Source organism: Toxotes jaculatrix, chromosome 15 (assembly GCF_017976425.1).
Source record: "Toxotes jaculatrix isolate fToxJac2 chromosome 15, fToxJac2.pri, whole genome shotgun sequence".
Classification (NCBI taxonomy): domain Eukaryota; kingdom Metazoa; phylum Chordata; class Actinopteri; family Toxotidae; genus Toxotes; species Toxotes jaculatrix.
The window spans coordinates 21,187,632-21,210,813 of record NC_054408.1 but is presented as its reverse complement, the minus strand read 5'-3'; the positions used below and the strand labels follow the sequence as shown (position 1 = coordinate 21,210,813).

At 40.5% G+C, this 23,182-nt stretch overlaps 1 protein-coding gene across 3 annotated transcripts in view; it reads left to right on the top strand.

The window, feature by feature from the left end:
• The first annotated feature begins 420 nt into the window (after positions 1-420).
• The window catches only part of LOC121194282 (calcitonin gene-related peptide type 1 receptor), a 28,952-nt gene continuing 6,190 nt past the window's right edge, over positions 421-23,182 (top strand). The window contains exons 1-11 of one of the 3 annotated variants that reach the window (XM_041057066.1): positions 421-494; positions 18,276-18,384; positions 19,024-19,177; positions 19,380-19,490; positions 20,302-20,414; positions 20,946-21,037; positions 21,144-21,270; positions 21,550-21,703; positions 21,863-21,923; positions 22,166-22,232; positions 22,929-23,147. In XM_041057066.1, the coding sequence (XP_040913000.1) occupies positions 18,310-18,384; positions 19,024-19,177; positions 19,380-19,490; positions 20,302-20,414; positions 20,946-21,037; positions 21,144-21,270; positions 21,550-21,703; positions 21,863-21,923; positions 22,166-22,232; positions 22,929-23,147 (1,173 nt within the window). In that variant the 5' untranslated portion in view covers positions 421-494; positions 18,276-18,309. Of the gene's footprint in view, positions 495-1,159; positions 1,313-2,398; positions 2,546-18,275; positions 18,385-19,023; positions 19,178-19,379; positions 19,491-20,301; positions 20,415-20,945; positions 21,038-21,143; positions 21,271-21,549; positions 21,704-21,862; positions 21,924-22,165; positions 22,233-22,928; positions 23,148-23,182 lie in introns of those variants that run through there. The other 2 variants (XM_041057065.1, XM_041057067.1) reach the window with 2 other exon arrangements.

Sequence of the window (23,182 nt, the reverse complement as noted above, 5' to 3'; positions counted from 1 at the left end):
TTTGAAATGTAACAGGTAGTTTAAATTCTACAATTAAAACACTTTGGTTTATACAGGATTCTATATGGGATTTATAATTCCATTATTTTTGAACTTACACATAAATAAATATGCATAAATTTGAGCACTTAATTTTGACCAGTGAATAAAAAAGAATAGGATTCAGTATTTCCTTACCAGATTGCTGCTGAAGAAAGACTTGCACAAGTATTTAGATTTTCATGTGGGGAAATAAAATACAAAAGAACATAACTGGAGTGGTTAAAGCACATGCAGCTATTCTCCTCTCTTTCTCCTCTCTCCCCCAATTCTCTGCTCTCAACCACTCAAGGAAGACGGCCACCCACCCTGAGTCCGGTTCTGCTGGAGGTTTCTTCCTGTTAAGAGGAAGTTTTTCCTCTCTACAGTCGGCAAGTGCTGCTCGTGGTGGGAACTACTGGGTTTCTCTGTGTGATATCGTAAGGGCTCGACCTTACTCTGGAAAGTGCCTTGAGGTAATGTAAGTTATGATTTGGTGCAATAGAAATAAAACTGAACTGCACTGAATATTTTTATGAGAAGAAGGGATCAAATGACTGTAATGTGAAAGGTGTCACACATAGTGACGAACCCACACAGAATTATTACCTGGCCCTGCTGGTCCCCTCAGCTCTACTTAACATTTAAGTGTCTTTCAGCTCATTGTGTCAGTAATATGGGCCACAGCTTTACTGTTTGATTCAGTCTAATTGCTCTTGCTATTGCAGATCGGGGACCCTGTCTTTCTTCATAGCCCATTATTAGACAAGGTATATGCACCAGGGGCTAAAAACCCAGGCAGCAGCTATATGGTCCAAAAGTTCAAAACAGCTTCTGTCTTCTGAAGTCCCCATGAGCAAGACAGTGCATCTGTAGCAGCTGCTCAGAGCTGCATAGACTGCAGAGAGGAGAAGGGAAACTGGATTTGCCAGCATGAAGCAAATTTAACAACACAAAGTGTATGTGCAGGTCTGTGTTACAGTGTGGGAGTTGAGTGGCAAACCATCCAGCGCTGTGTGGAGCTGGCAACAGCTCCCAGGTCCTCAGCTGTAGGCTCCAGTGTGATGTAACAGGAAGTAGTGGGTTGCCTCCCAACGTCAACCTGACAGTCGTTTCAGCTGCGCTCATTGAACGCCGGAGATCTGCTGCACTTGGTGCTCTACGCCGAAGCCGAGGACTGAAGACTCCTTTTTTTTTTTTTTTTGTTTTTTTTTTTTTGTTTTTTGGAAGGGGGATTGCCTGAAGAGTTTGTTCCAGTCCAAACCCCTGCGCCGCTGTTGGATTTTACTCTCTGGTAGGACACGCTGAAACGGGGTGTGAATTGTGTGCGGTGCGCCGCTTTCTGGGGCAATTTGAGCGACAGGATTGTCGAATGGAATCAGTTCAGAGTTGACAGAGCGTTTTGCTCGTCGTTGTGTGTTTATCGAGGCCATTTCAGCTGTGTGTCTGCACGGATTACACAGCCGAGGCATGTGCATTCATAAGACAGGCTTCATAGAACTGCTCTTATGTCCTCAATCCATTAGAAACTGTCTGAACACGAGTATGAGCATCCGTAACCGGGTCCAGTTAATCTGCATTATCCTTCTGTCCAGAGCTGGATGTGAAAAAATATGGATATGATAGGAGCCTACAGTGAAGCACAGATCTCTGTGGGTCCAGAACCTGTAAAGATTCGACATCCAAGCGCGTGGTGCATGATCATTTAGATCACATAAATTGAATAGATAGCTCTCATGTGATAAAGACTCACCTTTACCCGCTTTATGGAGGGTTTACTCACGATGTGTTAAACTGATCGAGTAATGTATTGAGGGTAACTCAGCCCGCAGTACATCCAAGCTATGGGAATGCGTGAAAGCCTTTGGATGGGGGGAAAAACTACGCAGGATCTTAAGCTTATGCAGATTATTATTATATCCACATTGTTGGTATATATATTTATAATGGCCGTCTCAGCTGTGGTTGGCTAAACGTCCACGCACTGTTCGGTTTTGACATATATTCCAAAGATCGAATAATCACTGTTAAAGTATGCGAAGGGACGAAATGCGCTCAGGCTTTTCAGACTGATTGGAGTGAAAAATCAGCAGATTGAGCTCCATTCAGCACCCAGGCTTTGATGTCAGCGGTGGTCACTGGTTGCTAAACCATCTGCATGGTTACATAAGCCGCAGATTTGGACATGCTGGAAGTTTGTGGGCTGGACAGTAAAAAGGAAAGCGGTGATGATGGTGAATGACGGTGATGAAAGTGTGTAGGAGGAGGATGTGATGACGGTGGTCACCGCTGTCTGTATGCCATGCTGAGGAAAGACGCACCGGAGCATATTGTTTATTCACTGCAGAGTCTCTGGACATGAGTGAAGCCTTTCTGTTGACATGTCAAATGTGATACAGTCCTGCTGCGAGCTGTGCTGCAGTTTTTTTTCTTAGATGTTGGATGGGTTTTGCAGTGATGAAGTGAAGTGTTCCCAGATGGCCTATTATGTTTGATAACCACAGCTTAATTTAGCTCTTTCATACTGGTAAGTTAAAAAAAAAAAAAATCATGTCAACAGGTTTTATGTGCTGTTTTTATTTGCTGGTGTGCTTTTAAACTTTGTTCCAAATTGCTTTGCATGTTTAAAATACAACAAAATGTAACCAAAACATAGGTTAAGTTTAAGGTCAACCTATGTTAAGTAGGTTAACCCAGCCCCCCCCAAAAGAAAAGACATCTCCTCGAAGTTCAAAAGAAAGACAAAAGTTAAGGCAAAATTGTTCGACACAACAAACAGCAACAGTTTGACCCTCAAAACCCATTAAAATGTGAGAGCTCAGAGCTCAGAGATAAACTGGATTTCAGAACTTAAGTTCTTCAGTATTGGTTTGATATTTATGATTAAATGACCAACAAAAAAAATCACAATTTTGAGAAAAAAAGCAAACTGTCGGTAAAATTTTTATGCGTTATCAGAACTGTACAGGAGTGATATGATCAGATGTGATTGATTGTTGCCTGGCAACACAAACAAACCGCTGCATACTTGTCATCACATTTTACCCCACATGTTGCTAAATATTGACTGCTGCACAGAAGTACATGACATCACCTCGCATTTCAAACCAGTGAGAAGAAAACAGCAGATGCACAGATACAGAAATCTCTCGTGAAATAACCAGCAACTGTTGTAACTCTGACAGATTATTTTGTGTTCACCGACCCCCTCCCCCTTTGCTCTTAGTGAGAGACTGGTTGAGAAACTTTCGAGCAAATCATTGTTTACTTGGAACATCTGTGTTTTTTTCTCTGTTTGTTGTTTTGTTTGAGAAGTTTTTACAGGCCTGAAGAGTTTAGCGATTCACAAGAAAAAGATTAGCAAAAAGTCTGGACAAATAAACATAATTTTGTGCAGCAGAAACATGTATTTTCTCCTCCGCCTTTGTGTTCAAGTTAGAAACAACTGCGCTATGGCTCTGTTGTTTTCTGTGCCATGTGAATGTCACTCCACTTTCTGCATGGACACATTGATAGATGACTGTTGTCCGTGAATCATTATTTTGCAAACTAATTACTTTTGATCATAGGGAACAAGGACACATATAATAGTAAATACCACATAGTAAGCCTGGTAAAACTGGGTTCTTATCTCACTGTCCATGCATGTTGGCTCTTAGGACACTTTGGACAGTGAACGCGTCGGAGCTGCCAGTTGGCAGCACCGTCAAATGAGTCTGTGAGGCCTTTTTGCTCTGACATCTTCCAATTGCCTGGGCCTACACTAAATACATAAGCCGATTGTGCAGTGGGGATGTCGTGCAACCCATCACATTCAACCCCCAAACTATCTTGCAGAGAGTTTACTGCCTGAGTCCAGAAAACAGCTATTAAATGTGACTGAGACAAAGGTCTTGGCGGCATAGCTCCCAAAGCCTTTGCTATCTCCATGGCATGGAAGGTCTGTTCCTAAAGCAATGGCATTTAAACGGTTGCTTCAGTGGAATCTCATTCACACTGTAGCTGATACTATCATACAGTAGCGCTGTGGTACGTAAGGGTTGAATTTAGGATCACTTCCTTGCAGTCAAGTAGCAAAGGGATGATTTTCTTTCTACCTTCCATGTAGGAACAGTTGTTGTCATATCAAAATGACTGTGGTGACTGTACTTCACTCTTCTTGTTAGTGAGCAAGAGCACTGGCAGTAAGTGTCAACACCTTCCTCATATTATGTCTCTGGAGATGTTTGTGTTGTCCACAGGTTTAAAGAATGTTGGAAGTTGTGAAATTACAAAGGAAAACTTAAATGTAAAATGACTGGAATCTACTCATTCTCTAGCATTTGGTGGCAGAGAAGCCCAAAATGGTATGACTGTAACAGCACAGTGACACTGTATGGCAATTCTGCAGGGATTATATGTATTAAACTGATACTATTGTGAGGGACTACCTCCCTGTAAGCAAAGCTGGCCACACTGATGAGTACAAAGACCACCATGTTCATAGTCACAAGAGTAATGATGATGTTCATGAAGCTTAACCCCTCATAAATCATCAAGGTACACTGGGCTTCTGTGCCCTGTATCTAATTGATTTCTGATTGTGTTCTCTGTGCTGTTGTGAACACTGTAAGAGCTCTCACATTTATTTATTAAGGGATGAGACCACCAATTTCATGTTCTTTCAGAATCTTTTACTGCCCTTCAACCACATTCAAGTTGAACCTTTATTGTGTTTCAACTGAGATCAAATGAACAACCCAGGTATACATTATATGTTTTTCCCTACCTCAGACTGAAGTTATCATATTACACAAAAGCACAATGATGCGCATATGCACCAGTCTCAATGCGTTCCCTTCAGGTTCTGGATTCAGTTTCGGGGATGTGAAACCTTTTGAGGTAATTTTTCCACTCATACATTATGGAGGGTCATTTTTTTTTCCCTGTCCAGTTTTTAATTTCAGTACAAAAGGTGCCTGATGACACCTTTCACATTTTAATGTCTGTAGAAGCAGCATCTGAGGAGCTTTGTCTGTGTGCGTTTGTGAGTTTGGCAGTGTGAGCTGTTTTGTGGACGACAGGGGACAGTGGAAAAGAGGCTGTGCAGTTTCTAAGGGTGTTCCATGTTTGCGTGAGCTAAACAAACCATCAGTGACACAGGCTTCCTGATTTACTGTGTGGGAGGGGGCTTCTGGCATATGGAATAGAGGAAATGGTCTCTGGGATGCTGTGTGTGTCTGTTTTTCTTTGTTTTCCTTTGTCTGTCTTCCAAAGGTGAACCTGCAGTACTGCGTAATCGTTACTTACAAAGCAGTATTGACCCACAAATCATTTTGCACTCTAAAGTCTCACTGTCCCATAGTACAAAATTACCATGCTCTGTTCTTTGGGACTTTACAGAACAGTGCATTAATGAATGACTTGTTAAACTAAGTACAGAAATCTGTGTTTTTTAAGAGCTCCCTTTCCAGCCCGCACACACTGCTTTGGACCCCTCTTCCACTCTGCATTTTCTGCTGCTGTAAGCAAATGTCTGCAGCAGACATTTCTGCTGGACCTCCAATTAGCTAACTTACTCTACTGTGAAAATATGACTATTATAATTGTCACAGCTGCCGTAAGCTGTGCCAAAATCCTCTCCATATTATTGCAGTTAATTGGTTTCCAAGGTTAATGAAAATCTCGTATTGCTTAGTTCCCCTTTGAAAAACAGCAACAGTGTATTATTGTCCATATTCTTTACAGTGGCCATTATCACAGCCTCCTAGCATGACCTGGATGAATGCGCTATTTTAAACAACTGAAAATGAATCAGCAATTATTTTGCTAATAGATCAATCATTTCACCAAGTTTTTTGTTTGTTTTCATTTTATTAAGCAAAAATGCCCTGGTTACAGCTTTTCAAAAATGGTTCTTACCGACAGTTTTTTTAGATTCTGATTTTTACAAAAACCCTAATATTACAGATCTGTATTCTCTGTTTTCATAGGCGCTCACACATGTAAGCAGTTAAATGTTTTTGTTACACAAATCCATGCCATACACAGCAACCTGAGCCTGTTAGTAATGACGTGAATAGCTCCCTTGGAGGTCAAGTCTAGGGCCCACAGCGAGCACATGGAGGATTCTCCTTGGCTTCCTTAGGGCCGTCTTAAAACAGCTGTGAATTTGACCGAGCTCCAGGGTTATTTTCGTCGTGGCAGTACCAGTAGGGAACCACGCACACCAGTCCTGGAAGGCCCTATGTTTGCTGCTGATGTTGTCAGACTGTGAGATAAAGCCTTTCAAACCCCCTTTTCCCTGGACATACCATGGAGATGTAATGGAACATTTCATTTCATTCTTTTATTGTCACTTTTCTACCAATAGAATGAAGGTGGAATGCATTAGTGACAGTGGACAGTTACAGCTCACTACCTCGCTGCTCTACCATTTTCAATTTTTATACGTGCTTAGTGTCTGTATCACTGTATGTTCCGTATCATCCATTTGGAATTCATAAATCCCTTTTACTAACTCAAAATGTGAGTGTGCTATGGAGCTTTGGTAATGTTCAGATGGATGGCACTGAACACAGGCAGGATTCATGAATGGTGCTTGACTAGCTTGTGGAGTGATCCCAAAGGGCATCTGCCCGGGTTCATAACGTTACCACGCACAGCCGGAAACAAAGAAGCTGATAACTGAACCAAAGCATCGTCATTGAAATTAAGAGACATGAATAACCATTTACCTATCCCCAGATAGAGTCAGAGAGAACATGTAAACACCCATTTAAACTCTCAGGGCAGTTTTGGCGTGAAAATTGCCGCTGTCATTTTAATGACTACTGATCACTGCAACAAACACAGCAATGAAACTAAAATCTACGGAAAGCAGGAGAACACAGAGAAAGGAAAAAAAAAATTCTGCTAGGAAAGCTTAAGCTGTTGTGCAAAGCTGTCAGCCTATCAGTGCACTCAGAGCACTCGACAAAGAAAATCTAGTGACCTGTGAAAATGTGGCTCTATGTAGTGGAAAGAATTGGTTGAATTAGCCACTCTTTCCCACCAGACTGTACTGTATGCCTCAGGTTAAGCAGTGAGCACATACTCAGCAGGTTAGACTGTTTTAAACACAGCTTAGAAGCCCCACAGCTACATCAAAACATTTACATTAACACCAAGGAGAATTGCTAGCAGCCATGCAGGTGCAATGCATGATGGGGCCTGGTTTATTTTTAACTAGTGTATTTTTATCTCGGTATTTGTACTATTTTTTCCTTTGCGTAGACTAGAGGCCTCTGGAATGGGATCCTCCTCTATGGTGAGACCTTTACGTCTGAGGGCAGCCATGCTGTTTGCGATGTTTCTTGTCATGTTTATATAATGATGGCATGGTGTAATACCATATGAGATTAAGAGTGAAGGTGTAATGTTATCTTTACAGCAACTAATGCATGCCACAGGAGCCTGTTCAGTGTTTGGTATCCACTTTTAAAGAAGGAGTTTGCCATTTTGGGGAATACACATATTCACTTTTGTGCTGAAAGTTAGATTGATACCATTCTCATGTCTGTACAGTAAATATGTTGCTAAACCCAGGAGATGGTTAACTGAGCCCAGCACTAAGACTGGAAATGGGGGGAAACAACAAAACCAGGCTCTGTCCAAAGGTAAAGTAACATAATGCAAAGTAAAGTAACTTTTCTCTGCTTTTTGTTTTTTGTGAGATGTTTTTCCTCTTTGAGTTGAGAATTTTAGAGGGGAAAATCACTTTTTGGCAGAACTACAAACAACTCATAAACATCTGAAACTGTTACCCCAACCAGACACTCTAAGGCCAAAGGGCCAGGGAGCCACAGGTGTTTAACTGGTAACTGTCAAATGAATGCAGTGGAGTAAAAAGTGCACTATTTCACTCTGTAATCCAGTGAAGAAGAAGTATCAATGAGCATAATATGAAAATATTCAAGTAAAGTGTAAGTACTTCAAAACTGAAGTATAGCAGTTGAATAAATTACTTAGCTACAGTATCAGAGCAGAAAACAAGCCATGAGGTTGAAGGAAGAGTCTGAGGAGCTCAGAGACACGATTATGGCAAGGCAACAAAAAAAATTCTGCTGCTCTCTAGAAGCAAGAGCCTCCACAGTTCTGAAATGGAAGAGGTTTAGAACAACCAGCACTCTTCAGAGAGCTTCCAAACAGAGAAAGAAGGGGAGAAGTTCCTTGGTAAGAGAGGTGACCAGGAATTCGAAATCTAGCTGAGCTCCAGAGATCCTGTGTGGAGATAGAGGAAACTTCCAGGAGAGAAATCATCTGTCACAGGGCTAGTCCAGAAATCCTAAGGGCAGAACGCAGAGGCAAGGAATTGGAACCAAGAATTATTTATTAACAAACTGAGGTTGTTGTGTGAGAATGGAGCAGTAGAGTCTTTGAGGTCGGCAGGGAGCAGAGGCTGGGTGAAGAGGAATTGGGGGAAAGGTTGAGGCTGGCAGCTGGAGTCCAAGGCTCAAGATAGAAGTGGGGTAGCTGAGCAGGGCGAGGAGAAGAGGGATGGAGGCAGGAGTTTTGCAGAGGCTGTGGGCAGACAGATACAAAAGATTAGCGAAGGCTCAAACAGGTAAAGAAATTCAACTCAGCTGGAAGGAGACTTACTGTGTAATCTACACTCTGGTGGCCTGGTGGAGTTGAAGCCTGGTATTGAAAGCAATGGTGACTGGAGATCTCTGGAGACTGGAAATCACCTAAAGGACTCTCAGACTTTGAGTAACAATAGTTTCTCAGGACTGAACTTGCCTGAGTCATGTCTAAAGGAAACCAGGTACCACTCATCACCTGCCCAATACCATCCCAGCGGTGAAGCATGATGGTGGCAGCATCACTCTGTGAGTGCGTTTTTCAGCAGCAAGGGCAGGGAGACTGGTCAGAGTTGACAGAAAGGTGAATGGAGCAAAGTACAGAGGTATCCTTAATGAAAACCTGGTCTCAAGAGCACCCAGGACCTCAGTATGGGCCAAAGCTTCACTTTCACCTTCACCTTCCATATAAGAGAAGGGGTCTGAATACTTTGTGAATGCACCATACATTCCAGGCTGGCTGCTTCCCCATTTCCAGCCTTTATGCTAAGCTAAGCTAACTGGATGTTGGCTCCCTCTATATTTTTATTTATACAGTTGTGAGAGAATTATCAATCCTCCTCCTCTTGCCAAGAAAGTAAGTATGTTTCTGAAAACGTCGAACTGGTTAAAATGGAGAAAAATGAATAAATCCATAATTTAGTTTTACAGGGGCTCGTTTTGTTTAGTGTTCTGGATGATGGAAGGCTCCTGAACCAACAGTACTCACAGCAGGTGTTAACTGAATTCTGCATTCAGTTTTGAGGACAGAGCTTTGTGATGTTATGCAGTCGGCCTGATACAATAACATTTCTCTCTCTCTCTGTGAGCTGTGACTGGTGCCCACTTCTCCTCTTTGATAACGCCGCTGTGTTTGGCAGTTTTTCAGACTGTTCCCCTGGCTACATGAAAGAGCTCTAAATTGTGTGTGACTCATGTACTTACTGAAGAGTTCAGGCTCTCGATATTTTGCATCACTGGGACTTTGTTAGCTGCCTCATGGTGTTTTCAAAACTCACATTATAAACAGTCAAACCTTTGTTGAAGTTGACACATACTTGACATTCAGCACAGTATGACTCACCCGTGTTACTGCTTTTTTTTTTATGGATGCTCAAAATTGCAGCTTCATGATATTTTCACTCATGCTTGTGTGATAATAAGGATGTGAAACCACATCCAGCAGCAAACTTTGTACTCACTCTTTGAACTGGTTTGCTATTTAGAGCACCCAATTCCTCTGTGATGGGTTTTCAGCAACACCTTTTTTTTTTTTTCTTACAAAGTGTTTCCCTAATTGCTACCAGACTTGGCAGGAACTCTTGGACTAAGCTTTCAATGTAAAAAGTTGCCAAAATATTTTAAACTTATTAACTGGCTGATATGAATCAGTGAAATGCAAGAGACTTCATAACAGTTTGACCAAAGCACGTTCAGGTCCACTGAAAGGTTTTAAAGCTGCAATAATCAACATTTTTATACTATACAATGGATCAATGACTCTGCATCATATCACCAAACTCTTGGCCTTCTTTCCCCCACCATAATAGAATCAAAAGGAGAGTGAATATTGGACTTAGATTCGCAATGTGGACAAAAAACATGAATCAAACAAATGCCAGGGACACTCTGTGTCTGCAGGATGTGAAAATTGCCAGATGTTTGCCAACAGGTTAACCTTCTCACTGTCACATGGTGATAATTTGTCAGTGTTGTGTTTCCAGCTTGTTTCACTGCCCCCAAGTAGCCTAAAAGCAAAACCAAACTAACTTCAAAGTTAAAGCCTAAGGCAGCCAAACTGATCCGAAGGTAGAGTATTACTAGAAAGATGTGAAAGCCAAAAAGAAAATTGCTGAAGTATTCATAATCCAGCCCTCCAAACCCCAGATTACATTCACATTCATTTACTATAAATTATTTATTCTTACAAACCTTTGACTGTGAGTGTGATTAAGGTGTGAATAAGGTCAGGGAAAGAATGTCAGAATGCCTACTGTTAAAAAGTAGAGCTCATATTAATGGTTGGTCTTTGAAGGGATGAAAACTCCTCCACACACTTACTTTCAGGCCTTGTTTTCAAAGGGCACTCTGCGCTCTGCACTGGTACTAAGCTTTGGCTCTGGATGAAGATCATGTGCGATAGACTCTTTCAGTATTCGTAATTCCTTCGGACACTTGGCTGCATCATCTGTCCTTGGACCATATAGCCTTAAGGGTTTAAATGTCCACAGTGACTGGCTGTTTCTCTAGCACCTGACATCATTTATAGTAACAATATTTAGCAACAGTATGAGCCTCTCTTTTCGTAATTTCCCCATGAACTGCTTTAGTCTGTCTTTTCTTCTTTTCAGCACCAGAGTTGTAAGTAGAACCAGCTGCTTGCCCTGAGAACGTTGGCATGGCAGCAATGAGGACGTAAATGCAGTGATATGAATATTTACGCATCTGGCTTGTTGTACGCTGCAAGACCATTGGAAAAGAGCCTCCCTGTTGCCATGTTAATGCAAAGAGCATTGAGTGCATCAGTCAGGGCGGGCGGACTCAGAGCGAAGAAGGTCTTTTCATGCAACAAAGACAACTCCTCCTTCACATCTGTGTGGGATTGTTATTGTTTTCCCAGATATCTGGTGATGCCCTTTGGCAACTTGGAGGCTTGCAAGAGGTCTGCTCTCATGTCCCGGGCCTGGTAACATCAGTGAGTGAGATGTTAACCTCTAATTCAGACATTTTTTTTTGTCACATAGGAGAGATTATCAAAATGTACGAGTGGCTAAATTTGCTGAGTGAGAGAGGAAGCTTCCAGAGGGCACTTGAACGTTAACACATTACAATCAATGACATAATCAAAGAAACGTTATACATAATTTTCTACATTCTTGTGATTTAAATCGTAAACATGTGTATGCACAGATAATTCATCTGCATGCAGGGTTTTTCCTCTTGCTCATTAGTGTGGAGTGATGTGTTGCACCTGCACTCCTCAAACCGTTTCCCCAGTAACATGTTTGATGTTGAGGTGACATAAGCTTAGCTGATAACGTCATGGACCTGGGCCACGTGTTGCATGTGCTGTGTGTAAAGGGAAACTGGGTTTGTCAACATCTGAGGAAAAACGTTGTGATACAGAGTATGCTGAGGAAGAGTGGACTGGTGTTAGTGTGGTCACATTTAATCCTATACTTATCACCGCCTGTGTTTTCAGAGGTTAGAACACAGTCTTTCTTTTCCTAACATTAGCTTAAAAGTACATTTTAAAACTTAGTGGGTAGAAATCATATAATTCATATGTGCATAGACTGTAGAAAATATTTAAGTGGGAGAATACTGTACTGTGATAGTGTCAAAGACGTGGTGTACATTCTTAGCACAGCAGACTTCATCCAGCTGATTTAAAAAGTTTTTTTTTTTTTTTAAGTTGTTATGTAACATCTTTCCGTAGCTCCACTAAAGATATATAGTGTGGCCATGGCTTGACCTTCATTAGACAGTGCTCCAGCTGAACTTGCCAAGATATCATTCTCCTCCATTCATTCACCAGCTGTAGACCTCTGATACTGGACAGTTTCCCAGCTACTGAACTACTCTGTCACTTTTTTTACAGTCCAACTCATACTGGGTTTTTGATACACACACACACATTTATATATATGATATCTTACCTTCTTGTGTTTGCCATTATGTACCTGTAAATGTGGATTGTGAATAAATGTATCTTGGTGGCTTTGGTGAGTCAATCAGTACAAAACCTGCACACAGTTCACATATCGATTGTTGTGTTTCTGCATTCAGGGGCTTCATCAGTTCTCGAGGCTTCTTCCCTCTCTAGTTAAGTCTGCATCCTGCTATAGAACGAGGCAGTAATGATGTTATAGGCCCTCACCAGCCTAATGGACATCCGAATGCCACTGAGTGGAACTTAGAGTATGGGGCGCCAAACATCCTGTGAGGGCAAAAGGATGTTTACAGCACAGCCCAACATCTCCGCTGGGACAGTGGGAGTTGATAAGTAGAGGCTGAGCTCTGGTGCTGGGTGAGAAGACAACAGCTGCTATGCATACGCTGTTTTTCAAGGTATCTCTCGGCATGCTGGCGGATGTAATTGGTGATGTCAGCTCTTGTGCAAAGTGTACATGACTAACCACTTCTGTGTAGCTCTCTGAGGTACTACAGATAATAGTGGACCACCCACAGTGTGCACTGGTCTGCGGTTGGTTTAAATTGACCCAAACAGATCAATAATCAAGTGTTGTGCATCTGTGGAGGTTGCTCTCTTAGCTTTGAGCTTCAATTAGCAAGAAAATATTTACAAAAGTATGTCCTTTGTTTTTGATCTATCAATTGTTTTGATCTATCAGTTATTTTCAGGATTTTTGTTTTGGTGGACCATTCATTCATCTGTTCGTTCTGTTCTTTATCTGATTTGTATCACGTTGCTGCTGACATATGCAGACTTGTTTAGTAGGAAGGACAAACAAATAATGGGTGACATTTTGCTGTGGTTCATATGTGCATAGACTGTAGAAAATATTTAAGTGGGAGAATACTGTACTGTGATAGTGTCAAAGACGTGGTGTACATTCTTAGCACAGCAGACTTCATCCAGCTGATTTAAAAAGGTTTTTTTTTTTTTAAAGTTGTTATGTAACATCTTTCCGTAGCTCCACTAAAGATATATAGTGTGGCCATGGCTTGACCTTCATTAGACAGTGCTCCAGCTGAACTTGCCAAGATATCATTCTCCTCCATTCATTCACCAGCTGTAGACCTCTGATACTGGACAGTTTCCCAGCTACTGAACTACTCTGTCACTTTTTTTACAGTCCAACTCATACTGGGTTTTTGATACACACACACACATTTATATATATGATATCTTACCTTCTTGTGTTTGCCATTATGTACCTGTAAATGTGGATTGTGAATAAATGTATCTTGGTGGCTTTGGTGAGTCAATCAGTACAAAACCTGCACACAGTTCACATATCGATTGTTGTGTTTCTGCATTCAGGGGCTTCATCAGTTCTCGAGGCTTCTTCCCTCTCTAGTTAAGTCTGCATCCTGCTATAGAACGAGGCAGTAATGATGTTATAGGCCCTCACCAGCCTAATGGACATCCGAATGCCACTGAGTGGAACTTAGAGTATGGGGCGCCAAACATCCTGTGAGGGCAAAAGGATGTTTACAGCACAGCCCAACATCTCCGCTGGGACAGTGGGAGTTGATAAGTAGAGGCTGAGCTCTGGTGCTGGGTGAGAAGACAACAGCTGCTATGCATACGCTGTTTTTCAAGGTATCTCTCGGCATGCTGGCGGATGTAATTGGTGATGTCAGCTCTTGTGCAAAGTGTACATGACTAACCACTTCTGTGTAGCTCTCTGAGGTACTACAGATAATAGTGGACCACCCACAGTGTGCACTGGTCTGCGGTTGGTTTAAATTGACCCAAACAGATCAATAATTAAGTGTTGTGCATCTGTGGAGGTTGCTCTCTTAGCTTTGAGCTTCAATTAGCAAGAAAATATTTACAAAAGTATGTCCTTTGTTTTTGATCTATCAATTGTTTTGATCTATCAGTTATTTTCAGGATTTTTGTTTTGGTGGACCATTCATTCATCTGTTCGTTCTGTTCTTTATCTGATTTGTATCACGTTGCTGCTGACATATGCAGACTTGTTTAGTAGGAAGGACAAACAAATAATGGGTGACATTTTGCTGTGGTCTGTGAGTTTTCACGTGATATATAACCAGAGATACACAAGTAGTTCTTTGACCTCAGACTACCATAGAAAACAGGAGATGAGTCTCCTTCCCAAAAATTTTCAAATTGTTTTGTAGGTGCCCATAAAAGGACAGCACAGATACACACTCTCAGGGTTTCAACATCAGTTTCAGGTAGCTGCAAAACAACAAGCAACAAGTGAGTGTGTGTTTTGCAGCTTCACTTCATTCTTGGAAGGACAGAACATATATAAGTAACCTCTCTAACTGAGTAACTTCTCTAAGACCCAGATACTTTTCTCAGGAGTTCACAGAGATGATGTTGAATATTGAACTTAGTTGTTTTGTCGTTTGGCCAGGGGTGTAAATCCATTGGCACGACAGTGGTGAAATTGGCAATTTTTTGATGAAGCATTAGCAACATATTATTATATAAGACATTTGCAGGACTGTGAGTCTGTGAGCTGGTTTCAGAGTTCTGTTGTAGGTCCTGCGTTGGAAACTAAATATCGCCAGTGAACATGAATTGCTTTTATAATATAGTTGCATACTGCATGAGCAAAGGAGTACAGGGTTGGTTTGGGACACGCAGAATTAAAACCTTACTCTCTGTCTAATACCCACTGCCATTTGGTTTGGGTAAGGGGTATCGATGTTAAACATTGTTTCTGAAAGAACTGAAAAACACTTATTTAAGACCAACCATTCTCCCATTCAAAAAGAGGGTGTCTGGAGTTGACAGTGCTTCTCTGTTATACAAACCCCAATCACCATTAAGGTACAGCATGTATTATGTTGTTTACCACTTGCCATTGCTCAAAACATAGTACTGTCTTTCCATCAAGTGAACAAAGTTTCATGCTGGAAATTCCCACCATGACAAATGGATTCCATTTAGATGGGAGGGGTCAGGGTTTTTTTTTCTTTTTCATTACCACCTTTAGGATTTGTTAAATTGTACTGCATGACCACTAAAAAACAAGCAACAGCCCAAGAAAATGGGATGAAAAACAGATCACAGCTATTGTAGCTATAGGCAACATTCAAGCATGGGGGAAGGCATTCTTTAACATCTGTTCTCTGTTGCCATGTGACAAGATATATCCTCTGTATCGGTCTGCTAATGTATGAAACAGTTCTTGCCAAGAAACAGCTGGGGAACTTGGCAAAGTGGAGCGCCATGTGTGCGTCTCTGTGTGTGTGCATGTGCATTGTTGTGTGTTTGCGCTCACGCATCTGTGCCGGAGCAGCTGATCTCTTCCTGGCTGTTTCTAATTTGCACATCACCATAGTGTTTTACAGTCCTACTTTCAGTAAGCCCCTCCTCCTCCCTTCATCTCCCCAGTGTGATGCTGTTTTAACTCAGAACAGGCTCATGGAGGCTCGGGGCCAGTGCCTCTGGTGACAGAGCTGCAGGGAGACTTGTGGGAATCAAAGGGGTCAAATCCCTCAGTGATGCACTGACTAATGGCCCCCAGCTTTGTCTCCCCATTGATTTGGAGGCTCGTTAATTTTTAAGTTTTCAGCAGTTGAAGCCGCTTGTAGCTGCATTACTTCAAATCAGATCATGCAAATATCTTTTTAAAAATCCATTTACAAAAGTTTTATGGATAGGTTTCAACCCATAACCTGTATACCTCTACATTCATTTTTCAAATTCTAACTTGTGGTTTCGTTGCTGATTGTTGATTGAATTGGACACTGGCTGATCCGCAGCATAATCAGCAGCTCTTCTGGAATCTCTCCTCATATTTTCTTGAAGATTCATATTCTCAGCTGTCACAAGCTGTTAAAAAAACATAACCCTATTTTCCCACAAGCCAAACTTAAATAGTATCCACCTGTAGCAGGAAAAGAAAAAAGTGATGTGTGGATAAAATCCTGAGTGTTTAAAAAATGTTGTCTTTTTGAGTGTAAATAGGTTTTTAAAAAAAAAAAAAAAAAATTATTATAATGGTGATGAACTTGCCACACGTCAGTTTATCATCGGTGACAGAAAATAAATATTTGTGTGCTTAAAGCCCCTGCATCTTGTAAATCCTTGCCACTTAAATTTATTTCCCTTGTGCAGTGTTGGTTTAGCTGTTCCATTCCACCAAATTTAATTAAACCTCAGATGTTGCAAATACAAGCGATGACCTAGTTCCTTAAGGGTATAAAAGACGTTATTAAATTTCACTTCTGAATTAGATGTAATCCACTGCTGCGTGCCATCCAGCAACATGTATGTCATCCTGGGTTCAGGTTCTCTCTCTCTGTCTCTCTCATCTCTTTTTATTTGTTATTCTAGTTTGTCACGGAAAGCAACATGGCCACATGACCCTAGCTTACTGATTTGTACCAGGTATTCTATTAAGTTTATTAAGTTTATTCCTTTATTGTCCCTCAACCTGGGGAAATTAATCTCTGCATTTTACAGTTTTACAAATTTTACAGTTTAACAATGCTAACAACCTGTTCTGGTTGCCTTGGGTGCTGATGCTCATGCTACAATGCATAAATGGCAAAAGTAGCACATAAAAAAGCAGGAAATAAATTTTACGATGAGCTATACAGAACCCAGACAGAGAGCCACTACATAGGCATCAAACACAAACCTAAAGGGAAAAAAAAACAAAAAGCGGAGCATCCAAACTCTAAACAAAATGAAGTGGAGAAGCTGCAGACCTGTACTTCTTTGGTAATGAAACATTAGAAGTAGCAGGCAGGCTTAAACTACCGAAAGTTTCCCGAGCATTAGTACACCCACCATTTTGCAGAGCGGATTTGTACAACCTGAGGGACCATTTGAATTTTGTCTCATCTACCATGCAGCAGCCATGACATGAAATCCCAGTGGCCTGCAGCTCTGCCGCAAACTACTTTCTGGGATTCTGCTTTGTTGAGACACTATCATCACCTTTAAAAATGAAATGTGTAACACACCCACTAACCGATTTAAAAACTCCTGTCACATTTGAGAATTTATGGAAGAGTGCAAAGGAGATGTGGCTCTCAAAACAAGCAGCGGCAGTGAAAACATGAGTTTTTAAGTCTCAGCTGTGTCCACATGACTTTTGTGAAGGAACTAGAACTTTCTTAGATCAACAGGTTTTTGTTGGGTTGATTAAGCTATTTATTTTGTCAGCTGTGTTGTTCTTTGATCACCAAGCCAAAATGCTTGCATTGTGGGTACATTTAACTCCAAATTGGCCTCATGTGCACAGTCAGTGATAGCATACCTAGATCAGATCAGATCAGATCAAGATAGATCAATACGCTCCCAAACAATTGTTTGCTTTCCATTCCAGCTGCTGCCTTATGTTCCCATAAAGATGTAAAGGTGGTTAGGGACTTGGTTTGAATTTTACAGCGAAGCTCTGGACTGATGACATCCCAGTTAGCAAATGGAAAAATGTTTCAGTGCAGAGTCAGACCTCTGCTGAAGGTCACCTCCCTCTTACAGAGTTCACCCACTGTTCCAAACAAGTCACTATCCAACAGGGAGCTGGTTGCCCACATCTCTATCTGTTGTTTCTAAATTTGATCATTTTCCCCCAATTTTCTTTGCTTTCCCCCTTGATTTTCTTTTCCTTGTATATCATATATATGTCGTATTTTCTATTGCTGTACAGTCACGTGTTGTTTCGGGAATTACTTAAAGACATGACTCTTACATTAGTCTACCTGCATGTACTCAGTCATTCAGTATGTACATCTTTTTTGCTATCAGCACTGAGACGCAACCAAAAAAATCCCACACACACTGAAGATCCCTTTAATTGGTTATATTACTGCTAAGTCAGCTTGTCCCCACCTCATTTGGGAAATACAGTAGTAACATTACAGTAGATTAAATCCACAGATGAAACACGTTTCAGCAGTGGGCGAGATAGCAAGTGTTGTTCTCTAAAGTTCTCTTTATCAAATGATTTTATTTCACTCTAATGATATGGTTTGAATGTCTATTCTCCATTCCAGATCTGCAGCTGGTAAATCATCAGCCAGCACTGACATGGCCAAAACCAAGATGGACAGCATGGGGCGGAGCTGGATGGTGGCACTCATACTGATGTGTAACCTAACAAAGGTAGGACATGTCTGCAGGCACATAAATACTGAAAGCACAACAAGTTTATGTGTGGAGGAATCAAACATAAGAGAAGCTAAGCATATGTCAGAAAACCATGCTGGTAGTTGTCAGACTTTCTTTTCTTTTCTTTTCTGGAAGTGCCTTTGGATTTATGATTGAGTTCATCAAAAGGCTCTGTAGTGACAGAGCACACAATTTATCTTTCTGTACAAATGTCTAAATTCTATACAAATATTGTAGTTTACTAATCACCATTACTTAGTTTGACCTACTTAGATTTATTTACCATATGTCTGTTTATGTTGGAGATTTTTATAAAGGATTAAAAAGCTGCTTCAGGTTGGTATCTGCTGTGTAATAAAAAGCTGGACACATCTGGTTGGCAGTGTGTCTACATAGATGTCATATTTTCCATGGAGCGCAAATGGATTTAATGGAAGCTTGTGTATGTTAGACTCCCTTTCCAGGCATTCTAAGTGAGATGTGATGATTGGCTGACTTTAATACACTTCTGTATTAAAATGCTCACGTCCAATAAGTCTTCTCTGTGAGATTTCCAGGACCTCTTAAGAATAATATCTCTTGTTTAAAACATGACTGAAGCAATTTATTCGCCTTCTCACTTTTTCCTTGCAGCTTTTTGTGAGGGCAACGCTGGAGGTCAACGAAACCCAGCAGCAGCATCAAACCAATGTGTACCATGACGTGGGCGTGACCAGGAACAAGATAGTCACTGCACAGTTTGAGTGCTATCAAAAAATAATGAAGGATAATATCCACAACAGAGAAGGTAGCTGTGATGCTTCATGTGTCTGACATTTACAGCCGTCGAGATTGTTTTTTATTGGAAAACACCAACTGAACAAATCACTTGATCAGTAAAATGACCAATCTCTAAATGATTAATAAATCAAAACGTTTATGTTGTTAATTGTATGCTCACTGATATTCTGTCAATGCTTGGTAGCCCCTAACACTCTCTGTGGTTTTAGAGCCCATGTGTAATAGCACTTGGGATGGCTGGCTGTGTTGGGACGACACTAAGGCAGGAGTTGTCTCAGAGCAGCACTGTCCGGACTACTTCCATGATTTTGATCCTTCAGGTGAGATCTGTGGCTTTAAGTAGTTAAATATCCTCAGTATTTTCACAGGTTTCCAGCAGTAGAGGCTGAGCTATCTTGACTTTTACTGCTCAATATGGACAATTTAAAGAAAACACAGCACTGCAGTCTGTTTAGAGGCTGATTATACAAACCTACAAACTAAAGCAATTGAACATTAGGCCTCATGACTGTGAGTGGGTAGAGACAGAGATATTTCTCCTGTATATACTAAATGTGTTAATATTGCTTGAAGTATCTTAAACTGAGAAGGGCAAGGCTCTGTGTGTTTATAATACAAGCTTTTATGGGAGTTTATTAATTGTGTTCCCATGTGTGCAGCGGTATAAATGCATAAATGTGTTTATTACAGTGAATGAGTTTAAATAGCTGAAAGATTCTGAGCTAAAACTGCAGCACAGCACGTTGTTCAACAGGATATATACAGATTCATAATTCGATTCAATCCCTCTAATCACTGCTTTCAGTAGTTTCATGTATATTAATGTGTTTTTGTGTTTCATGGAGTTTCAGAATATGATTTTGCCTTTTTCTGGGGCTGTGGGCCAAAACCTCTTTTAAACTGTTGGGTTGTTTATCAGTTCACTTCAAATCATTTTCAAATAGCACTCTTGCTTTTGATTTTACCTTTCGCCAGTGTTTTATCCACTTGCTTGTGCTTTTAGAGTCAGCCCAAACAAGTGAAATTTTCTTAGAAAACATAGTTCAAAATCAGTGAAGAATGTCAAAACTAACAGTATTTTTTGAACATGTTGTGTCTCATTTCTACTGTATATATAATTCTTACATGCAGAGATGGTTACAAAGATTTGCACTGACAGTGGTCAATGGTTCCTGCATCCTGAGAGCAACCGGACATGGACCAACTACACCCGCTGCAATGAACACACCAGTGAAAGCAGAGTGGTTAGTCACTTTATAATAAACAGTATAATACAGTATAAAATATGAAGAATTAAGTCATGGATAGCACTGATAGATCAGTTACTGTACTTCATCTTTGCAGTGATAATAGGATGGTAAAATGTCACTAATTTATAAATTATGTACTTCATTTTGTGGTGTCGGTAGACATTTATCTCTTATTTATACTGTTTAATTAAAATCACACACAACACAAATGTCATGATGATGTTAGCTGTAGTATCCTGAAATGTTTCTGTGGTGGGGCTAAAAATGTGAAGTTTATCCTGAGGGTGACACAATAAATTAAAAAAAAAAAAAAGAATGAAATCAAAAATCAAAATGGTGTGTGAGTGGCCATAAAAAATTTCTCCTTACATTTTTACAAAACATTTTTTCCTGACAATGGTGTATTTATGGAACCATAGCTGTATAGAAACACCCTGGTGTCACTAAAGTTCTGCATTGTCTCACAACTTTAGTAGTCATTAGGAGATCCAGATGATCTAACTTGTGTCTCTTGTTTCTTTCCAGACTGCAATGAATCTTTTCTACTTAACCCTGATAGGACATGGGCTGTCACTGACCTCCCTTTTTATCTCCCTTGGAATATTCTTCCATTTCAAGTGAGCCAACAAACCTCATCTTAACATGTTTTATAGAGAGATAATTCTAATCCCTGGCATACATCCCTACATCCTGTGATGTAATGTCATCTTTCTCTTCTTGCAGGAGTTTAAGTTGCCAAAGGATCACCCTTCACAAAAACCTCTTCTTTTCTTTTGTTCTGAACTCTGTGATCACCATCATTTTGTTGACAGCAGTGGCAAACAACCAGGAGCTGGTGCAAAGGAATCCAGTGAGTTTATGTATTTATTTATTTACATTTTTTTTATTATTACTTTAAATTCATTTTACATCATAGCTGTTCCTTTTTTCATCCTAGGTTCAGTATTTAAACTAGGTGAACTGCATTCTTGTTGATGGGGACTTAAATACATTTTTCAGTGCAACAACAGCTATATTATTTTTATTCATTTCACATCACTGTGAACGTTTTACACAAAGGAATAATAGAAGCAGAGCAAAGAATGTCACAGTCACTATCTACATTCATTATGTGAATCTTCTTCCTCAGACGAGCTGTAAAGTGTCCCAGTTCATCCATCTGTACCTGTTTGGCTGCAATTACTTCTGGATGCTGTGTGAGGGAATATACCTGCACACTCTCATCGTGGTGGCTGTGTTTGCTGAGAAGCAGCACCTCATGTGGTACTATCTTCTAGGCTGGGGTATGTGGGAGATGATTCCCAACAAGCTGTATATTCCATGATTGTTATAAATATTGATTATCCTTTAAAGGAATCTTTATCCTTTAAAGCCCATTCACAGCTCCATGAGGTTTTATTCAGATCTTATATCTTAGGTCTTTCTCACTTTGTTTTTTTCAGGCTTTCCTCTCATTCCGGCCTCCATACATGCCGTTGCTCGAAGTTACTACTACAATGACAAGTAAGCATTTGATAGCATTGATTATCTATTAGAGTTAATAATACAGTTCATATCAGATCTATAAAATGAAGCCAAAGCCAAAAAAGCAAAAATAAACTGAAGGTAAATACAAAGTGATGTTCACTGTCAAGATGGCCTGTAAAGTTGAACTCTACACCTCTCAGAACACCAGTCAGTTATCATGTGATGCATTGACACAGTTGTGTAAACTTTTCTCTTTTGTTTCCTCCCCTCCACTGTAGCTGTTGGATTAGCTCCAAAACATCGCTACTCTACATCATCCATGGTCCCATCTGTGCAGCTCTTTTGGTAAGGAGGTTCAGTCTTTTTCCTGACACCAATCAATTACAGTAAAGTAAATCACAATAGCGTTGATTTACTAAAATAAACCAACTAATTTGCTCCATATTTCACTTGGTTCACTGTTTTTATTGTGCAATGAGCAGCAATAAGCTGCTTTTGTCTTCTTCGCAGTGGACACTGTGGGGGGCCTGCAAGCAGGACACAGTTTCATAGCATGCATAATTGTGTTTATCTTGTGAAATCAATGCTTCTGCCCCTCTGAGGATCTTCCCACTGGTCCCCAGGCCCGTGTTACATTCCAGGAATTCACCTAATCAGCACAGCCGGGCATGCTTCAGAGAAATCTGGTCCCTTAAGACTCTCTTAGGACTAAATGTTCAGCCTGAAACAACCTTTACAATGGTTTGTTCAGGTTTCAAGTACAAAAAAATACTTGGTGTAGTTTTGCTTATCATGGATTTTGTGTTTAAACAACAGTTTAAGTTTAGGAACTGAATTATGTAACAATTCACTTTTTTTCTTTCATTTTAAAATAGAGTAAAAGTCAGGTCAAATCTGTCATTAATACCAGTCCTCTACCTGTTCTTTATGGATTTATACCTTTACAACTTGTCCTAAGTAAGTCTTAAACCAGCTGACAGCAGCTAATAGCCACAATATTATGATGATGTATTGGTGTCCTCGCTGCTGTTACCTCCCCAGGTCAATTTGTTCTTTCTGCTGAACATTGTGCGAGTGCTCATCACCAAACTGAAAGTGACCCATCAAGCGGAGTCCAGTCTCTATATGAAAGCAGTGAGAGCCACCCTTATCCTGGTGCCTCTTCTGGGAATTCAGTATGTCCTGCTTCCCTACAAGCCAGAGGGACGGGTCTCTTCTGAAATATACGACTACATCATGCACATACTAATGCATTACCAGGTGAGATGATCAGTGCTCAGAGTGAAGGTTTGAGT